This window comes from Parasteatoda tepidariorum, chromosome X2 (genome assembly GCF_043381705.1).
Source record: "Parasteatoda tepidariorum isolate YZ-2023 chromosome X2, CAS_Ptep_4.0, whole genome shotgun sequence".
NCBI classification, from domain to species: domain Eukaryota; kingdom Metazoa; phylum Arthropoda; class Arachnida; order Araneae; family Theridiidae; genus Parasteatoda; species Parasteatoda tepidariorum.
In genome coordinates this window covers 28063569-28087480 of record NC_092215.1, presented here as the reverse complement: position 1 = coordinate 28087480, position 23912 = coordinate 28063569, and the positions used below count along the sequence as shown (strand labels likewise).

General features: G+C 30.0%; 1 protein-coding gene across 1 annotated transcript; it reads right to left on the bottom strand.

Moving 5' to 3' along the window:
- Positions 1–220: 220 nt before the first annotated feature.
- On the bottom strand, positions 221–17672 carry LOC107443350 (torsin-1A). Its single transcript, XM_043041055.2, has 4 exons — positions 17344–17672; positions 11137–11402; positions 5520–5695; positions 221–368 (listed from the first exon to the last, which is right to left on the bottom strand). The coding sequence occupies exons 1-4, from the start codon at positions 17537–17539 to the stop codon at positions 239–241; spliced, it is 768 nt and encodes a 255-aa protein (XP_042896989.1). The 5' UTR covers positions 17540–17672; the 3' UTR covers positions 221–238.
- Between the last annotated feature and the right edge of the window lie 6240 nt (positions 17673–23912).

The window sequence follows — 23912 nt, the reverse complement described above, 5'->3', positions numbered from 1 at the left end:
CTTGATTAGAATCGAAATTGGAGGTACTTTACATAAAAATCAGAGATTTGTTAAATAGAGCAGTGTAATTTTAGAAAGTAGATGATGAAATAAACAGGGACTATATATATGTTCCCATTCTGTATATCATTCCCAAAGTTTAAAAGCAATATTATTAAAAAAAAATTAAAAAATTTACACAGTTTTCCTACTTTTTTTTCAAGAATTACTATTGAATTACTGAAGTAGAAACAAAAGACTAACCCTTTTCGTTAAATGCTCCTTTGTTGACCAAAGGCTCTATATCCTTCATAACTATGTCTTCTCTTTCTTTACCTTCCAACCAAAAGTTTAAAGCCACTTTAGTAATCTCGCTTCCACCTGCATTACTAAAAAATACATAAAATTAATTAAATTAGCATGTGAAATATTTAAAAACAAAATAAAAAATTTATATCTTGCTGTCACCTGAATGACTTAAAATAGATACAAACAGGGATGATAGTAAACTTAAGTAAAATTTTCCGAGCTTTATTTATACATCCCATCCCTGAAAAAAATACTCTTATATTAAAAAGAGTGAACTTTATTTTCTTTTTCAAATAATGTAGTTCAAAAGTTTTAATTAAGAAACTCTGGTATAGAGTAGAAAATAAAAGTTTATAAATCATTATAACAAATAGAGTATATGTAGCTTGCAACTCCAATTAGCTTAGACAGAAACTGGTGGGAAAAAAATATAAGTTTAAACTTTGAAATAATTTAGGGCAATTTTTTAAACCAAATAGTTTTTTTTAATTTTAAACCTCAATAATATTTTTGTAAATGATGGTTCAAATTTTTTAGATCTATCAGCACAAAATTTTCAGACAGCGAACACTCCTGCACTAAGTGAAAATTTAAAGAACATGGAACAATGATTTTGGGAACTTGAGCGAAAAAAAGCTCCAAGTGGAAAAGATAACAAATTAACCTTTTAATGTTGAGTAGCTACCATTTCAATAATTTTTAAAAGCCTATACTAAAGTTTAATCTGGCCTGGACAAAAACAAATTTATCAATAAAATAGTTTTAATGCCTGAGTAATAAAAAATTGAGCACAAATTGTTTTGAAAAAAAAAGATTTATATTTAAGATATGTGATGAAAGAAATCAGAATAGCTAAAGTATTAATGAACAAAAGCATACAATACAGCTGCTTAAATGTAACACAAATTATAATTTTAAAACTATAAATAACCTATTTTGATATATATTGCTGTCAATAAATATCTTCATTCACATATACATCACTTTTATTAAAGTTAATATTTAACCCACTTTCGGCCAATGGTGCATAAACGCACCATTTTAATAAATAATTTTTTATTAATACCGTGGCGAATATTCTTGCATAATTTTATTTTTCTGTTGTTTAAAAGGGTTCTAAAAACATCTATAAAATATTTGTAATTCAATTGGAGTAAATAATTTCGGTTGGGAAATTTTCAAAACATGCTAATTTTTGAACTTGAAATGGTTATTGAAAAAGTCCATTATTTTAAAACGTATAATTATTCCACTTGCAATTTATTATATGTTCTTATAATGGGTTAAAATTGTAAGTTCTGAAAATAAAATTGAAATAAAACAAATGTAACAAAAAAATTCCAAAATTTAGATTCAAATTTAATGGTGTGTTAACGCACCATTGACCGAATCCACTTTTTATGCAAGGTTTAAGAGTTTTATTAAAGTTTTGTTGTATATTCAGAGTTTCATTAGTACCATTGTTAAGTTTTTATTTTTATCAGTTTTATTGTGCTGAGGCTAACAGTGTTCGACAAGATATGCCTTAAGGAACAAGTGTTGTTCTGAAGTTTCTTAGCGTTGTTTCAATGCCTGAGATGGAAAAATATAAGTTTTGATAACTTTCTCTCCTCCTATACTTTATTTGAAATTTTGAAAGAAAAGGGTTTCTTTGCATGTGGCACAGCTCGCGAAAATCTCATAGGTGGTTGTATATTGGATGACTACAGAAATAAGAAGAAGAAAAAAGAAAACATTGTGGTTCCTACGATATTGCTTTCAGCAAGGATACAGAAACATATGCAATAAAATGGAACGACCAGAGCCGTTTTTAAGGATGGGCCCAGTGGGCCCTGGCCCAGGGCCCCGAGTTCTGATGGGGCCCCTGAAAAGTCTGAAAATCTCATTGCATTTTTTATTATTTCTTACTTATTTTTACTTTAATTTCTTTTTTTTTTATTTCTAACTCATTTATTATTTATAACTCAAGAGGGCCCCCAGATCCCACTTTTTTTAAAGTTTTATTCAGATTATTTTTTCTTTTTTGCATAGTCGGATGCTTTTCAAAATCTAATCGAAGTGTTTACAATTATAAAATAATTGTTATTCTTCACTTTCCTAACCAAAAGAGCAATAAAACACTTTTTCCACGGATGAAAATATGATTCCCTCTTTCGTAGCTACCACCCACAGAGTTGTCAAGTAGCCTCCTCACTTTACACTGTGAGAAAATGTTTTTAGCTTCTTGATATTGCCTAGGGCAGGGGTCGGCAACCTTTTGAAATGAAAGAGCCGAAAGTTACAATTTTACAAAATTTCCCGGTTTTAAAGAGCCACTGAAAATTTTTGATTTAATACTATAATATTTTTTTATGTATATATGATTTTTAATTTTAAAAAAAACGGTTTTGAATACAGAATAATATTTATTCTTCATTTTTAAAATACGCTAATAATTTTTTTTAAGATTTAGCTTTTATTTAATTTTTTAACTTATTTCTTTTTGAGGGGGGGGGGGTAAAAATATTTGNGGGGGGGGGGGGATAAGAATATTTGAGTCATTAAAATTCGATGAAAATTGTAAATTTTCCTACTAATTCTTGTCAAATTTTCAACAGAAAACGCAATTTTTTTTTATTAAATGTGCAACGAAACACAATCTTATCAGAAAGATTTTATAATAATTCTTTTTAATTTTTCATAGCAATTCCGTAATAATATTCATTTATATTATATCAGAATTTTTTCACAATTTTCCTTTTTTAAGAAATATGTACCGTCTATTCTTGTTATTGTTAAAAACAATTTTTAAGCACTTAATTATTAAACATTTAAATAAATTTTGCATTTTTTTGTCAAGGCAAACGTTAAATCGACTTATTATGAAGTGCTAGAAACGATGGTCACGTACTATTTCTATTTATTGTAATTTCTATTTCTATTTATTGTAAACATTTATAGAGCCTCGAGCTTTCCAACTCAAATAATTTAAAATTTTTTTAAAAAAATTAATTTAATAAAAGTCACTGAAAGTAACAATCTTCTATTATTTTAAATATCTTTTATACGCAAAATTACAACATTAATGTATTTGATTGCTAAATTTAATAATATGCAGGTAATTCGGAGTGACCGCTCTTAATATGCATTTAAAGAAATTTTGTTTCAAGTGAACGCGAAAACGAACGGATAGAGGTCACACGTTAGAATTTTAACAATCGAAAACAAACAAATCACTGTTGAGGAAGGCGAGTGTAAAAAGGCGATTAACGANATTTAAAAACTAAACTCAGCGGCGCGACAGCCATTGAGGGCCAAGGCGTACTGTGCCCATCTCAGTTTTCTTGACCTTGGGCTCTGGGGTACAAGAGCAGATGTTCCGGTCAGGTGGTCAGCCGAGCGCGGAACCCCCAGTGTTTAATTCCCAAGCATGCTTGGTACTCATTTATCGACCCACTGAAGGGATAAAAGGCTGATTCAACCTTGCCCGGCCTGAGGATCGAACTAGGGACCTGTGGCACGACAGCGCGAAGCGCTACCGCTCAGCCACCAGGCGTCACAATCAAATTTGCTGTATCATTTTTCAGTATGAAAATTATTATTGGATCAAAAGAAGTAACTAAATGTAGGAGAATAAAATACAGACATGTGATTGCTGGAAGAAGAAATTAACTGATTTTTTTTTCAGTTCTAAATTTGTTATCTTTTTATGAATTTAGAAAATAATAAAAAAATTATTTTTATGCTCAAAATTAACATTTATAAAATTTAAAGAAAGAAAAATTTGTGTTGAATAATATTTTTTTCAACACATAAAAGAATATATACATTGAAAAAAATTACATATTCCTTCTTTTTTGCACTTTTCAAGTCATTAGCGCATGAAAAAAAATGGGCGAAAAAAGATTGATGATAATATCACGTGTATGTACAATGAACTCACATGAATCAGGCATGTTAAAAAAGGGTTAATTAAAAAAATTAATTATGTGTTGCAATAAAAAATATCAAATTAAAAATATCAAGATTTTTTTAAAAAAAATATATAAAAATAAATAGTGATAACTGGGAAAAATGATAGAATTAACGTGTTAAATGGTGAATGCTTAGGTACTGGTAAGGGCATAATAAATGTCTCATTAACAAGATTTTGGATAAATAACGAAATTTAAATTTTAAATCAAAGGAACTCCAAGAAAATTTTGTTGGAATATAAATTATTGAGAGTACTGAACTACACTTTCACAGAGCTATATGTAAAAAAAAATACATCTCACTAATAATTATGAAATAGTAATTTATTCCATCCTTTTAAATAACAAAAAAGTAAATAATGTTGACATCAGCGAATACCAACATCAAATTTTGGAATCGTTATTAATCGATACACAGAGTCACACTGAACTAAAAGTGCACACATTATTTTAGTCACAACTGAGTAACGTCATTTCTTTTAACCAGTCAGCCCCGTGGCAGAATTTTTAACTTTCTGCAACCAATTCTCTCTAGTACTAATACCTTTCTAATTTTCAATAGTAGCAAATATATGTTACAAATTTAAAGTTACAGAAGCGCTTTCTGTTTACAAAAAAGCTTTTATGTATAGAATAGAACAGTATATAATTTTTTTAATTATAAATGTAAGAATTTTTTTTAAATTTAAATATAAAATAATACATATTCTAATATTATTGGCGATATTCTCCTGTTCTAAACAATATTTGTATTGTTAACCTTTTCAAATTTTTGCTATTTGGAAATTGCTTTTTATAATATCAATCTGAAATTCTAGCTAAAGCCAGTCATTGCAGAATTTTCTTATTCTTAAAAGAAAGTAGAAAAAATTGTCAGCATTTATTCTGATGTGTGAGAAAGGCAATTTTTGAATATAATTCTGCAGAAAGGGGAAAAAAAGTTCTGTGGGGAAAAATATTTCAAAAAATTCTGCAGATAAAAAACCCAAACTTTTTTGCTTCCTAAATAAAAAATCTTTCTGCGAGAACTCTGCAATGTTCTGCGACAATGCCGCCGTGTCGCTACGATTCTGCCACAGGGCCAATCAAGAGTACTCCAATCTGTAAGAAACTAAAAATAAAGTTTATAAGAAATATGTTTATTGTACCACAATTATTGATTCACTGAAATCTGTGAATCGACGGTCTTGAGATTGGTAGAATTCCACGAATTAGCAGAAGAATCACATGCCTGAAAATAATATATCACCCACTTTCAATTTTCAAAAAGAATGTTACCTCAGAAATACAAAAATGTTCCTTCTATAATCAATACCATCAATATCCTCATAAAAATCAAGAAAGGGCTTCAATCCATCAATCAGACCAGGGTGCATTTTATCTACTTCATCAAAAATGAACAAAGATTGCCCACATTTTTTTGTATACTCAGCAATTTCCCTTAGTAGTCTTTCCTACAAAATTTTGAAATAAAACTTAGTGACATTTAAAGATAAAAACTAAATTGTAGAAATTATTATTAAAGTGCAAGTAACAACTGTTTTTAATGAATGCTAGATAAATAGAAAATAGAACAGGAAATAAAGATATACTTAATGATATGTAAAGTGTGCAAAATGAAAAACAGACCAACCGGAATAACTTTTGATCTAATGATCGGATCTTCACATTTTAAAACGCAATCTTAATGATTGAAGGATTTAACCTTAACCCCTTCCTTCTCGCTCCCGTGAAAATGATGGGGATAGATTTTGCCCGCTATTTCTTGCTCCCGTGATGTTGACAGGCTGGAGTGCTCAGTAGTAACACGCTAATAAGAATAAAGCTAATTCATTTCTTTTGCCCGGAATACACTTTATTTCTCATTTTACACACCTGATGGCAGTACCAGTAAATTTTTAAGGTAATTGTAGATAGATAATTAATTTTTAACTAGTTGCAGCACTAATCAAATACTTAATACAAATACAAAAGCCAAAAAAATAGGCACTTTTATGACCGTTTTCTTAAAAATTAAACGATCGTTAAGGGGTTAAATATGCTAATTAATTAATATGAACGATATTTTAGGTTACGAAATCAGACACAAAAACATACTTTCTCTGAATAAACATATATTTTTCCAAACGGATTCTGATTTATGACCCCCAAAGTATAGGGGGTAGCCGCAATCTGAGAAATATGGTCCTAATAGTTTGGTCAGGAGAGCGGTTCAAATTTTGAACCCCTTTATGATAATTTTACTTTATACATATATCTATTCATTTAAAAAGTTCTCGAGATATGGTGAGATACAAAAAAAAAATTAAGATTAAGGGGTCCAAACTTTGGACCGCTCTTTGGACCATATTGCTATTGTATTTTGGGAGTCAGAAATTTGAATCCGACAAAAAAGAGGTATATTTATTCAAAGAAAGTACATTTTTGTGCCTGATTTCCTAACTTAAAATATGGTGTACCTTAATTAATTAGCATATCTGAGGTCACCCCATCATTAATATTGAGTACCAGAATGTGAAAATCCAATCATTAGATAAAAAAGCTAGTACCATGAACTATCGGGAATGGAATGAAGATTCCCGGCTGGAAAGTGAAACTGGGAAAGTTTGGTTCCATTAATGCTCAATACTGTACCATGAACACTCCCTTTGAATCAGATATTCCACGATAACTCACTCTCAGGGCGTGGCTAAAATTTAACCAATCACACAATTTACTTTAGATTTTCTTTTTGAGTTTGGCAGCATTAGCATGAGTAAAACGAAACGAGCTTCTGCTATTTAGATAATATTTTTGACTACTTATTGTTTTCTTTTTATAATGTTTTTTGTTTTCATTAGACTAAAAAAACATGAACTGCGAATACTTTGAAATATTCTTTAATTTATTATACATATAGTTTTATTAATTAAAAACTGTCATATTTATCATGTATAATTCATAAAATAAAATCATTTTTTCATAATAAATATTTCTGATATATCCCTTAATACGTTTTCATTATTTATTTTAAATATTTTTCAAAAAGTACAACTCTTAAAATAATGATCATATTTTAATGAATTAAGATTAAAAATTTCGTGCCTGAGAACTGCAAGTAGATAGATTACTAATTATACTAGTTTTTAAATCAAAACTGATTTCCAGAAAGAATTCAAATTTTATCAGACAAAAAAATTAACGCTTACCTTGATCTCTTTGAAATTAATTTAATTTAAAAAAAGTTCATTAGTTTTCAATTAAAATTGTAACAATATGAATGACTAAAAAGTTACTACTTTGCTTATTACTTTGGTTTATTTGTTACATTATAAAAGTGACTGTTTTGACTGATAGTTAAATAAATATGTTCACAAGAAATTAATTTCTAGAACTGCGTAAAATTTTTTTCGTGATTTGTAAAATCATTTTACGTATGAAATACTTAAAAATTATAGTTCAGGGAACTACTTCCGCAGTTTTTATAGTATATATTTTAATGGAAGAATGAGAATAAAAATTTTTAAAATGAGTAAGAGAAGAAATAAATACAAATTTCATAAATATTTTTTGAAACATTTTTATTCTTTTTTGTATTTCTAATTATAAATAAATTGTTTACTTTATAATACATCATGCCTGTAAAAAATTCCTTTAAATGTGCTGCCATTGGTGTATAGTATAAAGAACTATCGTTCGAAAGGAAGTTAAATATTGTTAAATTAAAAGTTCATCGAAAGAAAATTAAAAAAAGAAATGATTGGAACTTCAGAAAAAGGTATTGGCCAAGTAATACATCCCGTAATAATAACATAGAAATAGTAACAATTATTATATAATGAGAGCATAATTATTTTTAGTTTGCCGTAATTTCTTAGTTAACTCTGAAAGTATCTTTTCGTTCACACATACTAATGAAACAAAACATTTCTCTTTTAATTATCGTCTTGAAAATGGCTCGGGCACGTTTATCTTTTAGAAATTTTGTTATCTTCTCTTATGAAATAGAAAAAAATTAAGACATTCATCGACGAAATATCGTATTTAGTCCTTAAAAATTCATCATTCCCTCCTTGGAACGACGATTCCAGGTGCCGGAGACTGGTTGGAATGAAACCGATTCCAATTCCAGCCGAGAAACTCTTTCCAAGGTGTTCGTGGTGGGGGGATGGTGGGGGGTCCCGTTGGAACGTGACGTCATTCCCAGATGGAATTTCATTCCATGGAGCTCATGGTAGGGTTCCAGGGTGGTTCATTTTTGATTTTGCGCACTGGTTATTCAACTTAGAATAAGTAATGTACAGAGAAAGATTAATTATGAATTTAAAAAGAAATTCAGGTTCAACTTGAATATTCAGCATTTACGTAGAGACGATATGCATTTTTTCTCGAGCAATGTGCAAAAAACATGTTTTGTTAAGCAAGATAATAAAAAAAGATGACAGAAAACCTGTTTTTGTCAGGACTGAAAGGGGGTGAACAAATCAAATGAGGTTTTCACTGGATGCTTAGCTATTTAGCAATTTAGTATATATTGAGACAATATTGTTTTGAAAAATGCTCTATATATAATATAAATTGATAAAGTTAGAATGTCAAATATTGTCAATTTTTGTAATGGTTTACATTACAATGGAATAATAACAAACTAAAATATATTTTTTTTAGATGGATGCTCTTAGCTTAGAAAACTTTTACTTAATCATATTAACAGAAATTTCTTTGAAAGAGTTTATCTATTATTCAGATATAATATTTTGAGTACATTAAAATATGCATTTTAATGCACTACACTCAATTAATCCTGCTCCAAGAACTTGAACATCGAAACTTTCACTTTCAAATTCTTGGACTTCAAAATAAGTATTTTCATCAGTTTAAAAATAATATTTCCCCTTAATCTGTACAAACATAAAGAAAAATATATTGCTTCATAAGAAAAAATTACTAAATATAAATAGCAACTGTCACCAAGTAAATTAATCCTATAAATAAAAAATAAGTCACTGTTAAAATGAACTTATTGTTAAACAACTTTTTTAATGCATTGGAAATAGTATAATAATTAGCCAACTATTTTTAACATAATGAAATTATGGAAATAAATATAAGAATTCTGGTATTAAACATGATGTATCGATATTTTCTCTATCAGTATATTGAGTATTAATCTATTATTTCCTTCAGACAAAAGCTGTACAAAGTCATGTTTTTACAGTGTTTAACAAAATTACATCTTGGACATTAAATAAAACTTTCCCTTCTTCAATTTTTCCTCTCATTTAATTGATCGGGTTTTCTGAACACTGCAATGAAGAAAAGTTCATACACTACCTCTGCATGAATGCTATGTGTTATTAGTAAAATAAATAGTATACACATTGAAATTTAATGTCAAATAATGCCATAAACATTCTCTACATTTCTGTTTTTAGACAAGATGAAGAAACTCAGTTTACAAATTGTGTTGCATAACTCAAAAAATACTTATTGCATCAAAAATTGTAAAGGAAAAAATGTGTTTAAAAACATGATATTTTAGTTCAAAAATGATATCCTGTGCTATCAAGCTTTAATTTCACTTTAGAGAAAGTAGAAATTGTGCTTTAACACTAATCTGTATTAAAATAATAAACAAACATATGTTAATAAGCTTAGAATGACTTGTGATGTAGTAATATTTCAGAATTGAATTGAATTGAATGTAGGGTTTAGTGGCACAAAGTCCAAAGGAGGACATGCTGAGCCAAACAGTACGGTAAAACAGTTAAAAAGGCAAAGTACATGCACCACTTTATTTGTTGTACAATTATAACTGATAAAATGGTATAAGTTTGTAAATGGTACAAGTTTGTAAATAGAATCAGATAAAAGGTATGAATGAAATCAGGTAAAAGGCATGAATAAAATCAGATAAAAGGTGTGAATACGATATAAAATACATGAAGTAAGTAAAGTGTTTGCGAAAGTGAATAAAATTGCAAATGTATTAAAACATTTATATACAGTTAAAAATACCAACAGCACGTAAATATGCAAAAATGTTAGGATGATGAATATCATCCAGCAAATCCTGCATACATAAAATGGAACTCCCAAAAAACGTTAAACGAAGTTGGTCAAAACATGGACATGTTATTAAAATGTGATGAATCGAGAGAGGAACGTTACAGGTATTGCATAGAGGTGGAGGCTCTCCAAACAGTAAGTGGAGGTGTGTTAACCGGGTATGACCAATTCGAAGACGTGTAAGCTTTACATCAGCACTACGCAAGGGCAGTACTGGCAAATGGCCCAAATCGGTTTTAATGCTATGCAATTTATTAAACACTTGGAGATCCCACTGTTGTTGCCACAATGATGTCACAAATTTCCGAATATGCAGTTTTACATCAGAGAAAGGTATGGACAATGGTAAAGTAGATGTGGCAGACCGTGCAGCTGAGTCGGCTAGATCATTCCCTGGAATACCAACATGACTCGGTACCCAGCAAAATAAAATCTCAAAGCCATTCTTCTGAAGAGTGGTTAACAAATAAATAATGAAGCATAAAATTGGATGAGTGTCACAGTGAAACTAGTAATATTTCAGAATTTGCAACATTTTATGTTACTTTCCTGGTCTGTGTATTCTTAACATCATGACTCCCCAAAACACACACACAAGGGGCTAATACAAGTATATACCAAATACCATTTTCCAAGATAAATTTCATAGTTTAAAAAAAATAAATTAACTTTAACCGGAAACAACATAATAATTTGGAAAATTATGATTAAACATTTTTCTCATTTAAAAATATGATTTTGAAACAGAGAAAATTCTATTTAAAATGCTGAAAATAATTTTAAAATATTTAATGAATTTCAAACAAAAGATATTGAACATTAAAAGAGATATTATACAAATTATTACTCTATATTTTTTTGTATCTTCAGCGTGAGGGAAATCTCTCGTAGCAATGTACCAGTGAACAAAATCACTCTTTGAACCTTCTTCATACAAAGTATCAGCCAGAATTTTAGCAACAAAGTTCTTACCACCACCTGTCCAACCATGAAATGCCATAGATAGTGCTTTTTTTGGCTCTTTTCTCATAATGTGAGCTCTAACTGCATTAGTAACTGTTGATGCTACAAGATGTTGGCCAAATAAATGCTTTTTAAGATTGGAGTCAAGATCTACAAAGAAATAAATATTTTTTGCAAACTTGTTAGTAAGAAATATTTAATAAATTATTACTATATTACACTTATAACTATGCTTACTAACAAAATATTTTGTAATATACATGCTTTTAAATTTTAAAGCTTGACCAGGATAGCAGTAAAAGACACATATGCCAGTAGATAATATGCTTTTCATATCAAACTTCTACTGTAGTTTAAAAAATTAAATAAGCTTTTTAACTTAATAATATGTACCTCTATATGCTGTTTAAACCTGCTCAAACAAAAGTAATTATTTCCAATAATTTAGTGTAATTAAGCCTCTCTTTATTACTAAAATTACTTTACAAGAAGTCCACTATTCGGATAAATTCCCAAATCATTGTCAAAATACAGATAAGTCTTCCATTATTACAACAAAAAATTTCTAATCGAAATGCATTTTTCTGCTTTTTCAGTCAGCAATATTATATGTAAAAGATTCAAGTTGAAGACATTTTTATTTATTTCAAGTATCAATATAGAAATAAGGAAAACGAACATCACTTCCTTCTTACAAATTTAACGTCTTATTTTCATAAAGTAATGTTTGGGTGACTATTAACTAAGTTACCTTCTCATTAAAAAAAAAAGTTCAATTCTAATTTATAGAAATCCTGCTGCGTACTTCAAAAGAATGTGTCCTTTGTTGACCATATATTTATTATACCCACTTATTTCCAATCTTGACAACTTACTATTAAAACCAACCTTCACTGTTTTCAAAGTATTGCACTTCATTTCAATTTCTTGGAAAAACTTCTTACGATTTAGAAACTTATTGTTCAAACATTCCTGCTGCAAACATTCTTAAAAACAGCCTTTCATTAAGTGCTGTGCTACATAATTCAGTCTACAATCTGTCGGCAAAAGAAGTCTACTCTAGACATGTATTTTAAATCAAAATAATTGTTTAAAATAAAAGAAAAAGAGGTAAATAAGTTTTTTTTTCCATTTTTTGTCTCCTTATTGCTATTGAAACATTCAATGTGTACTACTGATAAAAACAAACTCACTATAGCTACTATTTCAAGTTTAATAAATTTAATTGTCGCATTGCAAATGCTTTTACTGTATTTACAGACTAAACCTTTATTTTCACAAATAAATTCAATTATTATTTCATTTTTCAGTTTAATTGGTCACTTAAATTAAAATCTATACTCTCATGAGTATTTTATTTTCAAAGTTACCCTACTGTGTGAGACAAAAAAAAACAGACAAATAATTTTTTATATAACTTGGCAAAATATAACAAATAATAATAAGAGTAGATTTTTACTGATAAATAAATTTAATTGGTTTCAAAGTGGCGGCATTTTGTAGCAATGCAGAGGCGTAGGCACTTATTAAAATTTTCAGCAATAGGCCACATGTTTTTTACCTTTAGTCTATCACATTCCAGCCAAAACAATTATTTCAGAGCAGGGTTCCCACTCTTTTAACAAAACAAAAATTAAGTTCTTTTAAGGACTTTTTTAAAAAAAAAATAAAGGACTTTTTTTAAAAAATTAAGAATTTTAAAAATAGTATGATTGTTTATCATCGATTAGATATATAACATCAATGACAGTGCCAATTATTTACCTTTCTTTAAAAAAAAATGCAATAAATAAAAATAATAAATAATAAACAATTTCAATATAATGAAAGTACTAATATAATTGAATTAATTAACAGGGTTCTATAAAGTAGGAGCAGGCAACTTTAGCCAACCTGGGATACAATTTTCCTTCAGTTTTGTCCAAGCTTCAGAACCATTTGTTAAGACCGGCCTGACAAGAATTTTGTAAATTAAGAACTTTGTTATTCTAGAAATAAACCTAGATTTAGTAAATTTTCTCAGCCCATAGAATTTAACAGATAGAGACAGCTCTATTTGAAAGATAGAGTTGATTTTTTATTTCTGGAGACAAACTGTTGCTATTATTATTATTACCTTAAATAATTGCTGTTATAAGAGATTTCTTAGTCCAAATCTTTCTTTTTTTACTTACAGCAAAATATTTTACGACGATTAATTCAAAATTATGAAGTTTAAATAGTAATTTTTAACAAGTTTTTGTAAATGTTTTGTGTGTAATGAATAGCAATTTTTATTTATTTCAAATACACTTTCTGATACATTTTCAGAAAAATAATACCAATAAAATTTAAACATGATAATGATGTTATGGGAAATTTTTTTGTTCAATAAGTTTTGTTTTCCTATTTCCCAGGATTTAAGAGAGCTAAGCAAAAAGAAGGCTGTGTAACATCTTTTCAAACTTGAACACAAACATGAGGAGTGCCTTGTATGGATATAATGTTTCCTATCTGAGCTGAATTAAATTTACATAATTATGAGAAGAATAAGTCATATTTGTATTTAAATTTAAATAATAAGGCTAATTTATATTTTAATTACTAATATTTAAATTATATGAATTTAACAATTGCATAGGGGGTCGGCCTATGGATCTGGTATAGCTCCGCTATCCCAGCAGGGATTGGAAACAACAATTACAAAATTTTAAAGATTTGAAATAATTTTTGAAAATAGAAAACCATTTCCCTGGTCATATACTATATTCGTAGAAGTTAGTATTGAGATATTATTTAGATTCAAGTAAAAGTATTAGTTAAAATGAAAATAATTAAAATCAAAGCAGAACACCAATTTGATAAAAATTATAAGTTTAAAAAATGCCCAAGCATAAATACAGTAGCTAGTGGACGTTTTTTCAAGAGGTTGCAATCTTTATATATATTCGCACTAGAATCTAGCTTGGCATCCATTTGGAGTGCACTTAGATGTAAACAGACTCTCTTCATAAGCATAATGGTTTTTCCTAATTTACAAGGAAGTATATCAAACATATAAGTTAGTTGAAGTTAGTCATTTAATTGAAATTAAGATAAATAGTAATAATAAACTAAATAAAACCAAATTATAAGGAGCTAAAGAATTATTAAAATCATCAAATTGGGTAATATAAAACAACATTCATGAATAAAACATGTAATATATTTGTTGTTTTTGTGTCCATGGATTTGTATCCATGGACATTGAAAGCCTGTATGATTGCGGCTGCTAGCCTCAATGCCTTGAAGCTATATATTTTATACCTGATTATAAATCTAAAACAAACAATAAAATACAGGGAAAATGTTTTTAATGAAATTGAATAAAAACATTTAATTACCAAAAGATAGTTAAAAGTAACATAAATATTATAATCCAGGACAGGGCAGGGTATAATGAAATGAACTAAATTAAATATATTTTAAAATTCATGAATAAGTAGAACTTATTTATTCACTGCAAAATGTATTGTAAAAGGGAGGAGAAAAAAACTCAAAATGTAGCGGAATCAGAAATGTATCACTTATAAAAAGAGAAAACTGCAATCTGCTTCTTAAAATAAATATTATTTAGCAATAAATAAATGTATGCTTATATTAATAAACAATCTTCTGCTTTTATTTCTTCATAAAAGCAGACAATTTTTAATGAAAGTAAATATGACTCCAAATCAGGCTACATCAATATTCTCAGGACAGATGTTTCAAGTTCCTTAACTCGCACATCCAAGTGACATCATTCCAGAAACCCTTAAGAATAATAAAAGAATCTTGAGGAAGCACCCAATGACGGTCAGTTCAGGGAAAATCCTCTTTTTAATCCTCTATTGTGCAAACGCAAATTACGGCATTGAAAACGGAAGAGTGAAATTTGAAAGGGTGTCAAATTCCCTGACACATTTTTCCTTGACTTTTTTTTAAATCTTGTTTTCCCCCTGTGTACAAAGCCTGAAACCCTCAGTAAATATGTAGCTTTTTCTATTTTCAACTTCTTAACATTGAATCTAGAACATAAAAGCATTGACCTTCAAGAACTCTCTTAAGTGAAATTAATCATTATTTGGGCAAAATAGAGGTAAAAACTCTGAAATCCTCTCGTGGTTAGCCCGATGCCAAAGGAGCTCTGGTATGTTTCTACCAAAGTATAATTTGCACCAGCACGACAATTGATGCTAACAGGAAGCAAAATAAAGCTTGATTATATGTGTGTTTCATTCAAATGAAGACTTAATTTTCATGAAAAAGTTGCAATTAGTTTTGTCAAACCTATAAGTATGCTTATTATTTTGGATTTAACACCTAATATTTTAAGCGAGTGCACACATTTTAAGGATTGTTGATGACCCTCTTCTTATTTACAATTTAATATATAATAATCCAAAAAATAGAAATCGTAGAGATTTGGTAATCTGTATTACTGATATTAATTAATAGGTACTGTTTCAATATGTACTATATATACTAATATACGTATCCCGATACCGATTAGGAGTACTGTGGAAATAGGTATTTTACAGCCTACTAAATGGAATAAGTACCGTAGAAAAATGTTGACTGTAGTAATCTTTTACTATCAGGAGTTGGTCTGGAGCAATAGAATGATGCCGAATGATTGTGTCTGCGTGTCTCTTTTTAATTTTGTGCATGATTTTGCAATGTTGATCATTACGAATTTATTGATCATTTAATTTTATTTGAAAAAGAAAAACAAGGATTTAGCAAGGCAACAATAATAATAAATTGAAAAAGTTGCCTAAGCACAAGGTACTATTCATTTTCAATGTGACTTTGCTTTGAAAAAAAAATTACATTTTTTACTGTTTGCAATGTGCCTTAAACACAAACTAATGGGAACCAGAAACAAAAAAATTATATGATGAAGCTGTTTAAGGATTATTTTCCATGTCTTCTTTAATTATTGATTCATAAAAAAAAATAATAATAATAAATTTTTTAACAAAAATCCACTTTAATGTAAGGAAGCTGCTGTTTCAAGTTTTTTGTCTTCTCCAATTTTTTTCCTTTCGTTGTCAAGCAAGAGATTTTCTATTGTTGTTTAATGACTACCTATTTGTTACAGAGTCACTTGGTTCTTCCATCCACTGAATACACAAATAAAGTTGCTTAGCCAGTTTTCCCACAGAGTATCTTCGAAATCAATAGATTTATCAATATAAATGAATGTTATATATTTAAATGAAACTAAAATAGGAACTTTTCACAAGCAATCCCAATTCTTTTAAAAATTTCACTTAGCCAGTTTTTCTACTAAGCTCTTCAAATAATGTAAAATGTCAATATGTTTAATTATTAGTTTAAATTGCTGAAGTTTATATGTGCAATTTTATGTTCAGTTTTATAAAATATTACTACTTTAATGGATTGTTATTTCTATTGTTTTTAATACCATTGCTAATTTATTCTTGAATTTTGTAAAATTAAGCAGGTTTTTTTTCTTAGTTCAAAAAATTTATGAAATTTTTACCAATACAAAAATTTTACTTTCTAAAAACCTTTTGAAAAGTTATTAAAGCAGGGAGATTTCAGTATAGTGATCTGAGGCAGAATGATCACCAAGTCTTGGCTATTTCCGGGCAGCGGCCTTCGAAAAACTAAAAAAAGATATCACAGAAAGGGACCATTAGGTAACTCGTAGCAACCCCCGAGCAAGCATCCATATGCTTTCTTTTTTAAAAAAATAGGACGTTTAAAATCTATTTGGCATCTTTGCGATTGTAGTTGCCACGACAGATCACGATACGGAAATATCCCCGGGGGTGGCTACGAGATATACCTTTCACGTTGATCATTTTTAGTTTTTTGAGAGCAGCTGTTTGGAAGTTGGACATGGACTTGGCGATTATTCGGCCACAGATCACAATACGAAAATCTCCCCAAGAAACCGCTGTATTTTTGAGAGAAATTACAAACCAACAAAACTATATTCTTGGGAAATATTAGGCTCTGAGAATCTTCCGCACAATGGGCAATAGCCTGATATCTTGCATAGCCATTGCAAATTTCATAAATTAATAAAGAAGCAAATAAGAGTAAAAATAAAGAAACTAACCAGTAGCAGTAAAATTATTCCATTTCTGGCCGCATTTTTCCTGCCAAGGCATTTTGATATAAATACCATAATAAACAGAAGAAACCAATGCTCCGATAGCTACACTAAGACCCGTGGTTATGGGCTCAATACATGAAGAAAAAGGCAAAAAAACTAAACATAACACAAGGCATATCTTATATGAGGAAACAGACATGTTTATTTTAAAATTTTATTGCTTCGAACACATATGTCATTAATAACATATTCATTTCGTCATTTCTGACATGTTTTAAATTTCAAAATTGATCAATATTGATAACTTTAATATTTGCTAGTGATATTCGAAATTAGTAGGCTTGATCACTAAGAACTCCTTTAAAATAATAAACTTGCTGCTCAAACCGATCAATGAAAAATTTTGATAGCTTAGTCAATCATTGAACCGATTCTTCTGAAAACCGATCGCAAAGAGGAAAGGAATAGATTCTTTTGAGGAACCATTCACACTGCATGATATTCACGCATCTCCTCTAATCAACGTCAAGAAAAATGGAGAAAATCATTAGTGGGTTTTTCTTTTCTTTTTTTTAATAACGTTAGGCACTGAACTTCTCGTTCTTTGCCTTAGAAGATACCTGAAATGTTGCTCATTTATCGTTACCCGGTGGGCACTTGTAAACCAAGGTCACGGAGGCGAGCAACATTACCCACGCTACACTCCCGCAGATACATGTTCATAGTATGGGTCACATCCACACATCAGAAGACAACACAGAGAGAGAGAAACATCCATGCCCAGAGCGGGATTCGAACCCGCAGCCATAGGCTTCGCAGTCAGGCACTCTAACCACTCGGCCATCCTGGCCAGCTATGTGGGTTTTTCATGGGAGAATATGGATGGGTGATCGTGTAAAGCTAAGGGTGGTGGCGCTAGTGGTAAAATTGCTCTTTCAAAACTTCCGGGTTACTGCTTCCGATATNCAATCATTGAACCGATTCTTCTGAAAACCGATCGCAAAGAGGAAATGAATAGATTCTTTTGAGGAACCATTCATACTGCATGATATTCACGCATCTCCTCTAATCAACGTCAAGAAAAATGGAGAACGTCATTAGTGGGTTTTTCTTTTCTTTTTTTTTAATAACGTTAGGCACTGAACTTCTCGTTCTTCGCCTTAGAAGATGCCTAAAATATTGCTCAATTATCGTTACCCGGTGGGCACCTGTAACCAAGGTCACGGAGGCGAGCAACATTACCCGCGCTACACTCCCGCAGATACATGTTCATAGTATGGGTCACATTCACACATCAGAGGACAACACACAGAGAAACATCCATGCCCTGAGTAGGATTCGAACCCGCAGCCATTGGCTTCGCAGTCAGGCACTCTAACCACTCGGCCACCTGGCCAGCTATGTGGGTTTTTCATGGGAGAATATGGATGGGTGATCGTGTAAAGCTAAGGGCTGCAATCTGCTTCTNCTTTCAAGACTTCCGGGTTACTGCTTCCGATATATTTTTACGCCGCAGATTGAAAAAACCCGCCATCATATTCACATGTACCGAGTTCTTTCTTCCAGCCTTTAAACTTCAGCATTATCATATTAATATTATAATCATTGGAATATTTTCTAATTAGGCTAACTTAAAAAGGTATTTTTAAAGATATTTTTGGAGACATTTTATTCAAATGTAGCCAAATAAGGAATAAAATACAAAACATGGCAAACCTTAAGAATTATTCACAATGAGATATTAACTTTCCAAAATTTGTTTTGGCCTTACGACCTCTGAGAACAAAACAAATATAATATAATAAACAAATATACGAATAAAACAATAACAAAACTGCATAGAATATTAGGCTTGTTCACACATCGCCTCGTAGTCATAACATAAGCGGAGGGATACACCGGAAATTTTCTAAATTTCTTCCGGTTTAAGGACGCTTGTTATTGTTTACATTAGACCACCCATCCATATTTTAGCAATCAAACTCTCGAATACGCCATCTGGGAAGAAGACCGGTTCCATGTTTTTGGCCTTCTCCTCCTCTTTTCAATTGTATGGATGGTGTTTTCTACACTAGGGAACGCTGCAAGCTTGGTACCGCCTTAATTTCCGGGTTACTGTTTCCGTTGTATTTTAAACCCATTTGGCATCATTGCGTTTTGAGATTCTTGCAAACAATGTATTTGATTACTTATTACTTGTGTTTACAATGCTAAAAATCTTAACACTAACGTAAGATGGTGCACAGCTTGCAACAAGAACAAACAGAAATAAACTTATGGAAGAGGCCATATCAAGACTGCCAAAAAAGCGAGTTATTCAAAATCTAGCAACCATGTCACCATTTTAACAATATATCTCTAAAAAACTAAAACAAATTTTCACTTCAAACTCACCAGAATTACATATTAACATTAATATCTTATGAAATATGGGTAATTGTGATGGCATGTCTTCGGATCATCCTCCGGGATGTTTCCCAGACCGTCGCCAATAGCCCATTGTGCAGCTCTAGTGCGACGTAAATTAACAACAACAACAACAATGAAATATGGCAGATTTGAGCTCAGAAATTATCTAATTTATTTCCTTTATTAAAAACAAAATTATCCGTTTGAAAATATCGCCTATCAGAATATTATGTAGTAAGCAGCTGCAACCGTTTTAACCGGAACTAGAGTAGGTGCCAAGCTCGAGATTATTATTGTCCCCCTTTCTTAATTCGCGATCGCAACACTCGAATACGCCATCTGGGGAGAGACCGGTTTCATGCTATTAGCCCTTCTCCCTTCCCTCTCCTCCTCTTTTCAGTTGTATAGGAATGTACTACGATATTTTCCCTTTTCTTAATATTTTTCTTTTTATTTGATAAAAATATTTTTTAAAATTTCCATGATACTTTTCTTTAGAACTATGTTTAATGTAGTTTTCAGTTCCATATAGTTTTTCAAGTTAAAAGATATTAATCTATATGAAAATCAAGAGAGAAACTAACGTACTTCCTTCCTCTATGACTGTCCACACGCTAATGGGGAAAGCATGTGAAGTGTCGCCATAGAAAAAGAGTTCTGCTCTACGCCACCTGCAGCCCATTTCGATCGCCAATATTTTTCGTATATAATTGTCCCAAATATTTTTTTAAATTTTCAAAATGCTTTCTTTTAGAGCTACGTTCTATGTAGCTTTCAGTTCCGTATAGTTTTCTAACTTGAAAGGTTTTAACGCATTAGAAAATCAGGAGAGAAACTGACGTACTTCCTTCACCTATGACTCTCCCCATGCTAATGGTGAAAGCATATGAAGTGTTGCCATAGGTAAAGAATTCTGTTCTACGCCACCTATAGCCCATTTCGATCGCCAATTCTCATTTTCCTTCATTCAGGTAGCCCATTGTGCAGCTCTAGTGCGATGTAAAGTAACAACAATAACAACAACCTTTATTCAGGAGAAGGAAGCATGTTAGTTTCTGTCTTGAATTTCGAATAGATTAAACTTTTTAATCTAGGAACTGAAAACTACATTAAACATAGTTCTAAAAAAAAGTTCTTGAAATTTTAAAAACTATTTTTTAGAAACTATTAAGGAAGGGGAAAATATCATTCTACATTCCTATACAATTGAGAAGAGAAGGAGAGGAAAGGGTCAAGACATGGTACCGGCCTTCTTCCCAGATGGCGTATACGAGTGTTGCGATCGCGAATAGTCTTCAGTTGTAACTAGGACTGGGCGATGTAAAAATTTTATATCGGGATATCTCGTCTGTTAGATATCGCGATACAGCGATTTAACATATATGTTTGAAAATTATAAATCAGAAATCTTTAAATCAATCAAAAATAAATAAAAGGAATAAATCTATAACAAAAGAATATGTTAATTCCAAAAAAATACTTCTGTAACATTAATAGCGTTGCTTAATTTTTTCAATTAAAATAATGAAAATGGATTTACTTAAGATCGATGTCTTAAAGTAAAATAATACTCAAGCTTTATTTTAATTTCTTTTTAAAATTAAAAATGACTTAAGATATTTCGGTTTGAAAATAATAATAAAACCAACAAAATATTTTACTGCATTAAAAATAGAAAAAGAACTAACAAAATATTTTGCATACATGTATTAAAAATAGAAAAAAAAATAAAAACGAAAAAAAAAACGAAGAAATTTTCACTTAAATGAAACATTTTTTAAATTATATGTTGAAAAAAACGTACGTTTTTTTCCATTATGCTTTTGAAACATTATTATACCTTCTTTTATTTATTTATTTAAAATAAAGTTGAATTGACTAATGGTCAAATGGTTTAAATAAACGCATGTTTTATTTATTTATGTATGTTTTATTATTATTGTCTTTCTTGAAAATAAAATCTACTAAAGATTTATTGGTTTAAAAATAATACTTATTATCTAAAAAAATATCAAATGGACACGTATTAAAATAATTTTAAGAAAAATTTTAAAAAATAGTTAAAAGCTCTATTGTTTATTGGCGATCGAAATGGGCTGCAGGTGGCGTAGAGCAGAACTCTTTTCCTATGGCAACACTTCACATGCTTTCACCATTAGCGTGTGGAAAGTCATAGAGGAAGGAAGTACGTTAGTTTCTCTCTCGATTTTCATATAGATTAAAATCTTTTAAGTTGAAAAACTATATGGAGCTGAAAACTACATTAAGCATAGTTCTAATGAAAACTATCACGGAAATTTTAAAAAATATTTTTATTAAATAAAAAGGAAAAATATTAAGAAAAGGGAAAATAGCGCAGTACGTTCCTATACAACTGAAAAAGAGGAGGAGAGGGAAGGGAGAAGGGCTAAAAACATGAAACCGGTCTCTCCCCAGATGGCGTATTCGAGTGTTGCGATCGCCAATTGAAAACTGTCAAAACAATGCTTAGCTTTTAAAAAATAAAAATTTAGTCGTTTTAACTAGAAGCCAATTTTTTTTTATAAAAAATAATGCAAACTGTGTTTCAATTTCTTTTATAATTAAAAGCGACTGAAGATTTATTAATTCAAAACGAATCAAATTATTATAATGACGTGCATTAACAGTGGAAAGACTGAAACTTGGTATATACCTGCCCAAAAGCAGTCAAAATGACTGGATTGTGAAAAAATAACTATTATGTAAAGAAATTTGTTTAAAATTAATTGTTACATTATTTACAGTTATATAACAAGTTATTAGTAAATATTAACAATAAAAAAAATTCTATTTTGTAGAATAAGTCATAAAATTCTAAAAAATTGTGTCATTATATACATCATTGTTTTCCTAATTGAAATTAAAAAGCAGTCAAAATGACTTCCTTGGGCAATCTAGTGTTAAATAAATTTAAAAATAAAACTAACTTTTTGTAACAAAGTATAAATTACTTAAATACAAATTACCCATATAAAATTGTATGGCTTAAAATGAAAAACAATAATTAAAAAATCAATGCAGAATCTTTTTTTTATTCACAATTTCTTTTCATTAATAGATTGAGTTCAGAACGAAAATTTAAGATAACAGGGATTGAGCAGAAATCGCCAAGTAGCAGTAGATCTACTAAAAATAATTGATAAGAAACGTTAAATCCCGAGAGACAAAAGAAAGTGACGAAATAATGCACAACGATCACTAAATATAATAAGTTTCACTGAAAATAATTTACAAGAAACGTTAAATTCCGACGAAATAAAAAGCACAGCGATCGCAAAATAACTTATGCTGAAACGGAAAACCCCAAAGACAAAAATGGCGCATAAAGAAACAAACCATTGCGTTCTATATTTCAAAACTGGTCCTCGTGCGAAACCGAGAGTTCTGATTCAATTCGCTCTTCATCATTCAACATCACGAAACGAACAGTCTTCGAAGCTAGACGAAATCAAAATAGTCTTCGTTAATGTGGTGACAGCGTTAGCGTAGGCAATGATCCTTGCATGTTAAATCGATAAACCGCGAGCTTCGTCTTATATCGGAGGCCTAAATTAGATTTCTGATGCATCGCCAAAATCGAAAGTCACTATATCTGCGTGTTGATATGTGCGTTAAATCGATATTCCGCAATACATCGCTTTATTACCCAGTCCTACTTGTAACAGACTACAATACTGATGAATACATAAAGCAAACTTTCAAAATATATTAATTCACAAATAACAAAATCCTTTTAGACAGGGTTGCTAACTTTCGACGCTTTCTTGGAAAATTTTGAGTGGAGCTAAGTTTATGTTTTATTGTATGATTCTTTGTTTTATAAATTTGATTTAATATTTTCTACAGCACTATGAAAGATAATTCAAAAGCGCATATGAAACACCATTTTTCTCCAGCTATTTCGTGGTGAGGGTTTTAAAATTTTGAAAAAAATAAACAAAAATTATGAAATGTTTAGTTTTTAATTAACTACTCAATAAAATATTTTGCAAAAAGCTCCTTTTACAGACACAAAAACATTAAGAAAAAATAGCGACTCAGATTTGTTACTTTTCTCCTCTGTATCCAGTAATATAAGTAAAAAATCAAATATTCACAATTGGACAAGACTTTATTATATTTTCTCAGGCAAATATATACAT